Below are 13,380 nucleotides of genomic sequence, written 5' to 3'. Positions count from 1 at the left end.
CCTAATTTTAGGATGACTGACCCCTTTAATCCAGTCCATATAATGTCTTTTTCGGGAGCTAGAGGAAATGCATCTCAGGTACATCAATTAGTAGGTATGAGAGGATTAATGTCGGATCCTCAAGGACAAATGATTGATTTACCCATTCAAAGCAATTTACGTGAAGGGCTCTCTTTAACAGAATATATCATTTCTTGCTACGGAGCCCGTAAAGGGGTTGTGGATACTGCTGTACGAACATCCGATGCTGGACATCTCACGCGCAGGCTTGTTGAAGTAGTTCAACACATTGCTGTACGTCGAACAGATTGTGGCACTATCCGTGGTATTTCTGTGAGTCCTCGGAATGGGATGATGCCATAAAGTATTTTTATCCAAACATTAATTGGTCGTGTATTAGCCGATGATATATATATGGGCACACGATGTATTGCTACTATAAATCAAGACATTGGGATTGGACTTGTAAATCGATTCATAACCTTTCGAGCACAACCAATAGCTATTCGAACTCCTTTTACTTGTAGAAGTGCGTCTTTGATCTATCGATTATGTTATGGTCGGAGTCCTACTCATGGTGACTTAGTTGAATTGGGCGAAGCTGTAGGTATTATTGCAGGCCAATCGATTGGAGAACCGGAAATGATTATGTATTCCTGTAGCACATCTACATCAAATCTTTTGGTGGTTGGATAATGTAAATGCATGTAATAATTACAAAGTTACCTCATTTACAGAAATGCTACTGAACAGAGTTCCTGCTAGGAAAACTGACTGATATGCCATGTACAAAAAGATCAGCGGTCGGAAAGTAGACAGATTAAAATAAATTAACGGCAAGAATACATACATTTTTCCAATGTTCTGCATTAATAATGACAAATACGTGACATTTGAAGAAGCCTATACAATATCTTAGCAAAATCTGGTAGTTGATGCTTAAGATCAATTAAAGTTCGACATCGGATATCACAATGCATTAGTAGACCGAAGTAAAATACAATATATATTACTAATTTGAATTAAAATCAAGTGTCATGGTTCCTGGATTAAAGCAAAAGTAGATATCTTGCATTAACTTGATTGAAGTACAAAGATTTTTACAATAACGTGCATTTTTTATACCAATGACGAACAATGTGAAAACTCACGTAAGAAGCACGATATGCCAAATATAAACCCACTTTAATGATCTCAAAACATTAGCATCTTAATCCATCCCACTGCATAGTGGTCTACAACAGAGGCGATTTAAGACATGCATCTTACATGGACAAAATTAAAATTAATATTGCTAGAAGGATGACACAAAGCAATGAGGAAAAGCAACCAAAACAACAACATATATGCTCTCCAGTTAATTGTGGGGATGGTCGGACATGCTTGTGAATGTTTGAGGGCGAGATTGACCTGTGTTCGATGTTCGACGTCGATGACTCAGCTTTGTTTGACGACTCATTGAAGGGAGGCTCATTGTGAACGTTTTTTCTATTACCAAAGTTGCTCGACGGTGCACCACTTGACACACTTCCGTTAAAAGTTGTTTCCATTTTAGGGATACTTTCGAGTCCATGGTATTCATCATACCATATAAATTTGTTTGGATGCTTCAAAGATGCCGGACAGATGTAGTAAAACTTCTTGGGACGGGTAGCAAATTCTCCAGCCTGCCTTAGAATCATTAACCCATGCCCACATTGACATTGTGGTGGATTTCGGAGATCCATAGCAAACTGAATAGTAAACGTTCAAAATCATATACCCGAAAAATTTCATTAAAGAAGAGTATAGTGAAATGCAACTGTCGAGTAAACAAAGTAATCAAACTTGGTTTTCTCCGAACTTGATTCTTCAATGAGAACCTCAACAACAGTGTGTGAATGACGATTTTCTCGCAAAAATAATTTGGGTGGACATATATTGGACATATGGTCGTAAACATGTGTACTGTGAACATAGGTTAACAATAAATTGACGATATTACAACATAGTTAACAATATCGTCTAATTTATGGATCCCTAAATCGAACTTGAAAACAAAATGACTGCTGACAGTGTCAAACAATTTTCTTACATAAGAAAAACAAAAGGCATTACCTGGTCAAAAACTAACTTCTAATTACAGAAAGAGAAAATGATACAAGATCTATAACAAAAAACATAAGCTTCACAAACCTTGATTGACGACGAAAGCACAACTAAAATGCGGCGAGGATATGAAAGAAAAGGCAGTGGAAAGTTTGGAGCCCACCCTTTTCTTCACCCAAATTTTTGATTCACAGGCTTATCTGATGAACTGGTCGTAGGAGAAGAAGAAATAGACGGTGACGTGCTTTGAACAAGTGAAATCGAGAAAGGGAAATCGCATTGGTAAAACTGATCACCGCACTGTACAACCTTATCGAAAAGTGTGCAAGGGCATTCAAGTACATTCCACTGATTTTTTGTTTTTGGTTGGGTGTATGTGTATTGGACATCAAATTTGGTCATAGTTTACCAAACACTATATATCATCTCATATGCAGTGTAGTAATCCATATTTCAAAGTGTTACTATCACTAATACATCACATCCCGGTTGTCTCAGTCACACATATCAAATGGTCTCTTAAAGTAAAAAGTATGTTACAATTGGACATAGTATTATAAAAAAAATAGTTCTAAGCGTTCTTTTGAGAAATAGAAAATATATTATATCTGTGCATAATGTGAAAAATGACTTCTTTTATTTTTTAAGAAAAGGATAGAAAAATTCACAAAAGCCACATTTTTAAAACTTTGGACTTTTTCAAATCTTTTTCCAAAATTGTATATAAAACATAAAAGACCGATTACATATTATATATAGAGTATGTCTCTTGTGAGACGGTCTCTCGAATATTTATTTATGAGACAGGTCAACCCTACTGATTTTCAAAATAAAAAGTAATATCCTTAGCATAAAAAATAATATTTTTTCATGTATAACCCAAATAAGAGATCCATATCACAAAATACGACTCATAAGACCGTTTCACACAATTTTTTGTCATATATTATATGAATTGAGATTATGTACATTAATAAAATATTAGTGAATCTGTAAGCATATTTGACGGTTCAGATTGAAAGAGAATGCAGCATCCAACGGCTGACACGAGTCCCTCGTCATCGCAGGGCTTCCACGAAAACCTCATAAATCCTCTTGCACCCTCCTCTCTTCTTTCATTGATAAATCAGATTCATTCCCACATATACATGCACATATACATACAACACTATCCCATATATCTATCTGTATCTACACATTTATCCTCGGAAAGATTCCTCATCATCATCACGGCTTGTTTTTTTATAGTAAAATTCCTTGAAAATGCAAGCGAATAACGGGTCTGAATCTACCAAAAATAAAGACAACAATAATGATGCAAGTAAAGGCATTAACAAGGGCGGCGGCGGCAAGCATTTTGCGCCGTCTCATCAGCATTTATTGCCGGAGATTCCGGGGCAGCAGTGGGCCGCGATGCAGTACTCGGCCGCGGCGGCGGGGATGGTAATGCAGCATGGGATGATGGCGCCACCGCATTACATGTCGTATCACCCCCACCAACCGCCGTCGCCTCAGCATAGCAGCAGCAATGGGGAGAACCGCACGATCTGGGTTGGTGACCTCCTTAACTGGATGGATCAGGATTATCTCCGCAACTGCTTTGCTTCCACGGGAGAGGTATACGTTTGTATATTTTTTTGACGCCTACTTTTTTTGAACGAAAATTGATGATTCTTTTAATGGGTTTTTGTTTATGATTCTTGGTTTATAGTTAATGATATTGTTTGAGAGATGCATGATAGGGAATGGAGTCGAAGTTAGTGTAAAGATGAGATTTTTACTTGTTAAAATTGGTGGCTTAGCTTTAGTGATTGATTCATTGTGCAGACGGATTTTGTGAGTTGCATTTGAGTACTTTCTGGGTATTACTGGCATTAGAATGTATCTGTTGAGTGATGAGTTGGATGTGAATTGGAAAATTTTTCAGAAGCTTCATGATACATATGCTAATCAATAATGCTTATTAGGTCTGTATAGTTTCTATTTTCTGGGTAATGTTTGTGATTGGTGCTTATTACAGTTAATTCAGAATATAAAACTGTGCATGACATTTGAGTACTTTTGTAGTATTTCTGAATTATAATTAGAATGTAGTTGTTCTGTGATGTGTCAGCTATGAGTGAGAAAAAATTTCAGAAGCTTCATGGTACATATTACTAACGAATAATATTTTCTTGGCCTGTATAGTTAGTGAGTTACTATTTCTGGGTGATGTTTGTTCTGTTCTTTTGAGTAATTGGTACTTATAATAGTTAATTCAGAATACAAAACTGTTGATGGCATTTTAGTACTTTTGTAGTATTTCGTGATTATAATTAGAATTTATTTGTTGAATGATGAGTTGGCTTTTGTGTGAACTGGGGTTCTGCAAGTTGGTCATTCTGGAGTGATGGGTCTATTTCCTGTAATAAACATATACTAATGGGTAAAGAAGCATTTAACTTTTGAAGCTTCTGTTTTGTAACGCCTACTTTGGTTTATCAATATGCTGAGATGTTGTGCCAATTTTATTTGTTTCGACAGCTTTCTAGAATGATTATTGTGTCTTTAATAACGTGACAATAATATTTCCTTTGCCTGGTTAGATTGTTAACTATTTCTCACTTTCTATTTCTGAGTTGCTCATGATATTGTTTCTCTGTTTCCTAGCTCAGTATGAAAATTTTCTTATAACGGTGATGTTACATTATTCAACATGAACATTTAATTTGCACCAGAAGTATGTAAGTGGAAGAGCCTAACATTTATCTTGGGAGTGAAACCATAGAAGTTGAAAGTTTTTTAAATGTAAGGAGGTGAGATATTTTTTCATTGATTCATTATACCTTAATATACAAGCAAGGTATTCGATTTGATAAATATAAAACTTGGGGCGGTGTTTGTTCCTCTCGGATATTTTATGTGTCGGATAACAATAATTACCCATTTCTAGGAGAAGAATCAAAATGTAGCGTTTAGGTTGTTGCACAATTTAAAAGATTTAAGATGTACAATTACTATTGGTTATCACTTTTGGTAGAGCGACAAGTGTTCGATCCTACAATTGGTGTCGTAGACTCGTAGTCAATATCACGTGATCAATTCTCATACGTGGCAAGCTAGTGGTTGTTGGGCTGTACTATTTGAAAAGTCTAATTTGCAGCATCACGATTAGTTATAGCTATTGGTAAAACAATAAATTTTCGATCCTACATAGTGAGTTTGCCATTGTTCATAATTTCTTGTATTTTGTTTAAAAAGCTTAGGGTATTCGCGTCATATATGTGTTGTTAATTTCCTAGTGAAAAATATTTGTTACTTGTTTTCATATGTAATTTTATTTTCTCTTTTTACGACGAATTATTAGGGAGAAAGTAGTGATTGAAATAAAAAAACTCTTCACTAGGATTTCATGCTAACAAACACACAGTTTTTAAGATGTTTGACTCATCTTCTGGAAGCTAAACTTATTTAATTCCCTTTATTGACTAGAATTCCTCTGTCATACTTCATATATCACTATGAGAAATAATACTTGTGCAGGTTGCGGCCATTAAGGTAATTCGCAATAAGCAAACAGGTTCTTCCGAGGGATATGGATTTGTGGAATTCTATTCACATGCTGCTGCTGAGAAAGTTCTACAATCTTATTCTTGTCTTACTATGCCTAACACAGATCAACTTTTTCGTTTGAATTGGGCTTCATTTAGCATGGGTGATAAACGATCAAGTAATGGTTCCGATCTTTCTATCTTCGTAGGAGATTTAGCTGCTGATGTGACCGATACTTTGCTCCATGAAACTTTTGTTAGTAAATTTCCCTCTGTCAAAGCCGCTAAAGTTGTCATTGATGCCAATACTGGTCGTTCGAAAGGCTATGGTTTTGTTAGGTTTGGAGATGACAATGAAAGATCGCAAGCTATGATTGAAATGAATGGTGTCTATTGTTCTAGCAGGCCCATGCGAATAGGTGCTGCAATACCAAGGAAAGCATCTGGTTATCAACAACAGTACTCATCTCAAGGCATTGATAAGCAATCTTAATCTCAGTTGTTTTATCTCGTCAATGCTTTACATGTATTTCTTTCATTCACTTCTAATTTTGACTGATATGCTTGGACAATATGGTAGCAGTTACAGACATTGCAGATGGCAAATTCTTTTCTAATTCTATTATAACTTGAAATTTTTTTTGAAGCCACTGCATCATTCCATTATCAAGATTCAAGCCTTCATTTGTAATTTAAAATGACCTTTAGATTTACAGGATACTTGCTGATGTCACTTTTTCATCCATCATTCTCTTACTGGACCAAATTGGTTTCAGTTACTGTCATTCCAGTTTTTGAGAGTGTGGTTTTCCATACTGTGGGTTCTGGATCAATCTGTTGTCTCTGTGCTAGTTTTTTTCCTTTAATGCATATATGTAGATTTGCAGTCTAATATCAATAGAATGATTTTAATAGGTGGGCACTTGAATGGTGTCTCTGCCCCAAACTCCCAGTCGAATGGAGATTCAGATAACACTACAGTTGGTTATCCGACTCTTTTATTCTCTTATCTTTCTTTCTGAACAACATAAGGCTAATGCACCATTTTTCATAGATTTTTGTTGGAGGACTGGACCCTAATGCAAGTGATGACGATCTCAGACTATCATTCTCACAATATGGTGAAATTGTATCAGTAAAAATCCCAGTTGGGAAAGGGTGTGGATTCGTACAATTTGTGAACAGGTAGTTTATTGGTTAAAACTAGTCCTAGTTTCCTGTATCAATTTAAGTAACAAAGTTGTGAATTCAAAGAACCAATGCTGAGGAGGCAATGCAGAAGTTGAATGGTACACCAATTGGACGGCAAACGGTACGCCTGTCCTGGGGACGTAGTCCAGCGAATAAACAGGTGAGTTACCTTTCCATGCTGTCTTTCCTTTCAGCACTCTATTGTTGCTGCTAGTTTTCATGTTTTCAAGAATTTAGAGAGCCTATGACTAAGGATACGTGGTGATGTTTTGTGGAAACATTGTGTGAATGTATTTGTAGTAGTTGAAATAGGAAATGCAGTAGTGACTTGGTCAAGCTTTCGAAATGGGATATTTTTCTAATGTAGATGTTATATGATCTCAGATTAAGATGGACCATTTTAATTTTTTTAACATCACGGGAGTCATTTCGAACTTTGAAAATATATACATCGTTTTAGAACAAATATGATTGTAAAATTGTCTTTCGGAGGGATGTAAAGTTGAATTTAAAGTAGTGTGGGGAATGTGAAGTTGGATAAAAATGCATGTTTGAATAACATGTATATGCTTTTTTATGTTTCTGGGAAGTGAAGGTCTTTCTCAGAAAGAAAAACAAATATATCCTCAAAAATTTTGTGAAATTTTTTTGGCTTTGATGCATATTAAAGAATTTGAAACTCTCGTTTTTTGTTGTTAAACTTGCATGGCATGCTTTTTCCCAAAGCCCTCTAATGTGCTTTCATTACCACGAGTTTTTTCTCCAAGAAATGTACATAATACCATTGAAGTGGTGGCCTTTCACTCTCCCTCGTTTCTTAGGAAACATCAATTCTTGTTATCTTCGTATTTTTTGCATGGCGTACCCCATTCAGTAGAGTCGCCTAGGCTCTTTTAGGCACAACACTGTCCCTGCAGTGTCAATGGTAGGGCAGAGTCGAGCTGCTCATAGAGTATGCTGTGGGACAAGCCAAGGTTGCCTGTTGAGAACCACTCTATGCCTTTCACGTTTCCTAGGGAACCAAATTGATCTTTTGCTTACTTTGGGTCAAAATCTTGTCTTTATTCACGTCCTTGGTCTGCAGTCGAGAGCTGACTATGGGAATCAATTGAGCTGGGCACACTACAGGGGACCATTTTTTGATGGCTTCGGATATGCTGCTGATCCAACCATGTATATATACAGGGGGACTCCTTATCCAATGTACGCAGCCCACCAACAGCAAGTAAGCTGAGCACATGTAGTCGTGTCCGCAATGATGCATTATTCATTGCATCGCAGTTGCACGGACACACAATTAAACATGGAACAGAACTTGAGTTTTGATCAGGTTTGGTAGTCATTTAATCGGCGTGCATTCATTAGAAGCGTGGACTTGAGACGAACTTCTTGATTCGAATAAATGGTCTTGGAAGGGTACTCTGGTTGTTATGCTTAGATCCTGATGTTAACTTGGAACTTGATTATGTTGCCTTTCTTATTACATCTCTGGTTATGTCATACGATTGATAGAACATGGCATGTATCCTTAAAAACCCAAGTAAAATTGTTTTTAAAAAAATTTAACCCCAATCCTAGTTAGTTTTGATTAAATTAACCTGCTTGTTTATCTTGAAATTTTAGTATATAATTTTAAAACTAAATTTAAGATGTACCAAAAATTAGAATTTTTAAGCAATCCAGTTGTTATACATGTTATCATTATTTTTCAATTTAAATAATTAAAAATATCTGATTTTCATCCATCATTTTGGAATGCTTTTTTTTATTATTATTATTACGATGAAATTCACGACTCCTATCTTTCAACGTGAATTGGGTAAATTTTTTTGTGTCATTTTTAAAATCTCCAAAGTATCCATTTTTTTAACATCTTTATGTTTTTTCATGAAAAATTAAATTTATGTAAAAAAAAAAACTCTAAAAAACTTATTAGATGTCAGAAAATTTTAAATTAATTTAATTTATTTATTTTAGTAAGAGTACTCATTAAAAATATTCGACTGAACATGCACGTAACATACATGTGACTAGTATTAATTAAAATTAAACCTTATAAATTAACTACTTTTTTATTCTGGTGAAATTTTGTTTTTAAATTCAAGAAATATCACTCATATAATTTACAAATTTAATTAATTTTCTCTTCTTTCTTAAATTTTACATTCAAATTAATCACATCTTTTAAATTTTATACCCAAATAAAAATAAGTACTCAAATATTTATGCTTTTGATTTATAGTTGATTTTGGTATTTGCAACACGTGTGTTAAATTACTAGTTGTTATTGTCATATTATTAAGCACGATATTTCTATATATAAATTTTAAAAATAAAAATTATCTTTTTAAAATAATTATGAAAAAAATCTAAAATATATCATCTTACCTTAATTCTAATATAAAATTTTACTCAAAAATTTATTAAAAAATTCTATACAATATTAATTTATATACACACCATATGTGCACCTGATTAGTAGTGTATAAATATGTCAATGCATACTAGTTATTAATGTTGATGTTGACATCCTTCAAGGTAATCAAGTATTGATTACTTTTTTTTTTAATAAATTGCAGATCATTGTACAATATTTATGGAATAATTTATCTTTGTTTTAATTTAAAATATTTAAAGGATTGTTTAGCGGAGTTGATTGTGATTGTATCTCCTATGTACGAACTTATGAGATGAATAAATATCAAGAAAAATTAACTTCATGTTTCTTTCAATGTTTGCCCTTTTTTAAAAAAAATTCATCATGGTATCAGAGCATTATTATCTATAAGGACGGAGGAAAAAAAGCCAACAAGTTTTTCATTCACAAACCACTGTCTCATACACTTAAAAAAAAAAAAAAAACAAAAGACTCAATGGCATTCAAAGGTTTCTCTACACCTTCACCTCCAAGTTTCAATGGGGAAAATTTTCCTTTTTGGGATGTGGAAACAGGTTGAGACCTCCACCATTGAGAGAAAATCTACAATAGCAAAAAACCACCAACATAGTGAAGAAAATGTAAAGAAATACAAAGCTTTGGCTGCAATTTGCTCATCAATTACATAATCCTATTTTCACAAGAATCATGAACTGCAAAACAGCAAAACAAGCTTGAGACCAATTGAAACAGGTAAAAACTTGTGTGAGACGGTTTTACGGATCATAATTTGTGAGACAGATCTCTTATTTGGGTCATCTATGAAAAAGTATTACTTTTTATGCTAAGAATATTACTTTTTATTATGAATATCGATAGGGTTGACCCGTAAAGATTCATGAGATCGTCTCACAAGAGACCTACTCATTGAAACAAGAGTTCCAAGGGAGTGACGGAATAAGGCAAATTCAAGTACTGGATTTGTGGAGGGAGTTTGAGATTTGTAGAATGAGTTATTCTGAAAATTTAAAGGATTATACTAACAGGCTAATGAGGATAGTGAATCAACTCAGGCTTCATAGAGAAGATCTGTCGGATAGAAGAATGGTTGGTTAGTAAAGTCCTCATAAGTGCCCCGACGAGATTCGATGCAAAAATCTCGTCACTAGAAGATTCAAGGGACCTCTCAACTATCAATTTGACAGAAGTAATGAATGCTTTTCAAGTCATAGAGCAAAGAATAAGCATAAGGCAGGAAGAAGCATACGAGGGAGCATTCATGGCAAGATTAAGAGAAGGTCAATCAAGCGGAGGAAAGAAGAATGCTGAAGAATACAAAGGGAAAGAAAAGAAATATAATGAACAAAGAGGTGGAAAAATAGAAAAATATCCACTTTGTACTCATTGTGTCACGTCCAAAAATCAGTTCACGTAGACCGCATGCATGAAAATTATTAAATTACTAAAATATTTTAATTAAATGATTTTGAATGAATGAACGATATATTTTGAGTGAATAAATGATTAATTGTGTAATTTTGTTTGATTTCATGATTTAAAGATTTTCAGACGAATATCGGTGGTTAGATGGAATGAAGAACCCGAGACAAGTTGTTAAAGATTTAAAAGCTAAATTTTTATTTTTAGTTAAGAAAATATTATTTTAAATATTTTAACAATTTTAGCATTGTTAAGGTAAAACTTAAATTAATTAGAGGGATCAAGGAGTTTTATGTATTTTATAGGGAATTCTTGGAAATATATATTTTTAAACCTTTTTAATTTAAGCCTAATGATTTTATTAATCTTAATGAGTCTAATTTATTAATTAAAAACTTGTATTGATTAAGCCCATTAATTAAAAGTTAAAACGCCTTTTTGTTTTTTTATTGAACACTAAAGGAGTCCTATAGCGGGGCATGTCCCGAAGATATGAGTTGTTTGTATGTAGTTCATTTCAGTCATGTGTGAGCTTATTTTATGATGTGATGTGTCTAGACGAGACTTTATTATATATTATTTTTAGTATTATAATTATAGTTGACACATTTTGGGCTCATTGTAAAGAAATTTTTTACTCGTTTTCAACTGTATTTAACTAACTATAATCAAATTGCATTGATTAGGAGTTAAGAGCCCCACAGACAATCAACATGATACGAAAAAATCATATCTGGAAGCTGGTAGAGAAGTCAATCAATCAAAAAATAATTGGTGTTAAGTGGGTTTATAGAACCAAAACGAACTCAGATGGTTCTATTAACAAACTTAAGGCAAGATTAGTTGTTAAAGGTTATCTCCAACAGCCAGTGGTTGATTATACAGATACTTTTGCTCCGGTGGCAAGACATGACATCATTAGACTTCTAGTAGCTCTTGCACCAAAGTAAGGATGGAAAATTTATCATTTGGATGTCAAATCAGCTTTCCTCAATGGTTTACTTGAAAGATATATATGTAGAGCAACATGAAGGATTTACAATCTCTAGGGAAGAAGATAAAGTCTACAAACTCATCAAGGCACTCTATGATTTGAAGAAGGCTTACAAGTCTGGTACAGCAGTATTGATGTATACTTGTTACAAAATGGCCTAGTTAAAAGTGAAAATGAAGCCACATTGTATATACTAAAATATGAAGATGAAGTAAAGCTAATGATTTCTTTATATGTTGATGATCTGACACGACCTCGATTTTTTTTTTCTTTTATAATCTTAAATCATAAACTCTAAATTACTGAATAAAATAATTTAACATAATCATGAATCATAATAATTTATCAATTTAAATCTCAAGAGCATGAATTAAAATCCTAACTCATCGGCTAACCAAAATTCCTAAATCGACATTCGAAAAGATCGGCTAAAAATAAAAATAAAGCATAAAAATATCTCTAATAAAAATCATTATCAAAATCTTTATATCATAAATCTATCTAGCTAGTGCGGAAACATAAAGGCCCTCGGGTGTGTACTGCTGCACTCGATCGACTCAATCATCACCGCCTCCAAAATCATCAAATCCTGCATCATACAAACCTAGTGAGTCTAAAGACTCAACACGTTCTAAACATGGATAACAAATAATACATATACATACACATACCTTTAAAAATCATATTTTTATTTAAAATAATCTTTTAAATATAAATAAACCATTAAAAATAATTTAAGCATATTTAAATTATAAATAGTAAAAATCATTTTAAAATAACTTTAAGCATAAATAAATCACTTTAAAAATAGCTTTAATCATCATCATAAATCATATATCATAAAAATAATTTTTATCATAAGCTTTCAATCATCTATCATTTGGTGAAGTTTGATCTTTGAAAGTGACTAGCTTTTATCTTTTGGTCGACTGCAGTCTTAGCTCCACATGGCCCATGGGGGTGTGCACTAGGCTCCACCATGGAAATACGATCGTCGGGGCTCCCTCGGGGGCCTTCTCCCATAGACGGGCTCCCTCTGGGGCCTTTTCCCATAAATGGGCTCCCTCTGGGGCCTTCTCCCGTAAATGGGCTCCCTCTAAGGCCTTTTCCCCTCACGACATTCCCACAAAATTGTAAGTTCACCGTACTCAACATAAACGGATCCCCCACAAATCATATATCATATATCATATCTTTTGTCACAGTCAATTCACATCCCTCAAAATATTTTTCTTTTTCTTTAAAAAGCATAAAATACGACAGCTTTCCAAAAATAGCATTTTAGACAGTATAAATTGCACAACTTTACCATAAATCGTAAAAATACATATTATCATCAAAATCATCGTAATAAATCATAAAATATCATTTTACATGCATTATAATCCTTCGGGACGCTGCCAAGCGTTTTATTATTTTCCTAAGTGTAAAAAGACTGTTTTGCCCCTAGACGTAAAAATTATCAAATTTATCTTTTTCTCACTTTTAATGACATGGGATTATCCTAAATAATTATTTAAGATTACATGAATTTTATCATATTTTTATTTGGCTTAAATCGATGACTTTTAATTGAATCTTTAAATAAGACTTATTAACGCGTTTTAATCCCGAATTAAACCAAACCTTAATATAAAATTCTCAAATTGAAAACTTAGGCTTTTAATATTTAAGCTTAAATATAATTTTTCATAATTTTATAAAGCCTTAAACTAGGCGTTTCAAATAATTCGTTAATTAACGTTTCGTGCGGCGATTAA

At 33.6% G+C, this 13,380-nt stretch overlaps 1 protein-coding gene across 2 annotated transcripts; it reads left to right on the top strand.

Moving 5' to 3' along the window:
* The first annotated feature begins 3,197 nt into the window (after nt 1-3,197).
* On the top strand, nt 3,198-8,305 carry LOC140819936 (polyadenylate-binding protein RBP47C'-like). 2 transcript variants are annotated; one of them, XM_073180212.1, is made up of 6 exons: nt 3,198-3,705; nt 5,611-6,091; nt 6,534-6,598; nt 6,673-6,803; nt 6,876-6,969; nt 7,894-8,305. In XM_073180212.1, exons 1-6 carry the CDS (start codon nt 3,352-3,354, stop codon nt 8,041-8,043), a joined length of 1,275 nt encoding a protein of 424 aa, XP_073036313.1. In that variant the 5' UTR covers nt 3,198-3,351; the 3' UTR covers nt 8,044-8,305. The 2 variants fall into 2 exon arrangements, with proteins under 2 accessions (XP_073036313.1, XP_073036312.1); XM_073180211.1 differs by having other exon boundaries at nt 6,873-6,969; nt 7,894-8,302.
* Nucleotides 8,306-13,380: the final 5,075 nt, after the last annotated feature.

This window comes from Primulina eburnea, chromosome 18, assembly GCF_022965805.1.
Source record: "Primulina eburnea isolate SZY01 chromosome 18, ASM2296580v1, whole genome shotgun sequence".
Classification (NCBI taxonomy): domain Eukaryota; kingdom Viridiplantae; phylum Streptophyta; class Magnoliopsida; order Lamiales; family Gesneriaceae; genus Primulina; species Primulina eburnea.
The sequence above is the reverse complement of the archived record's forward strand: the minus strand, read 5'-3'. Positions and strand labels throughout refer to the sequence as shown.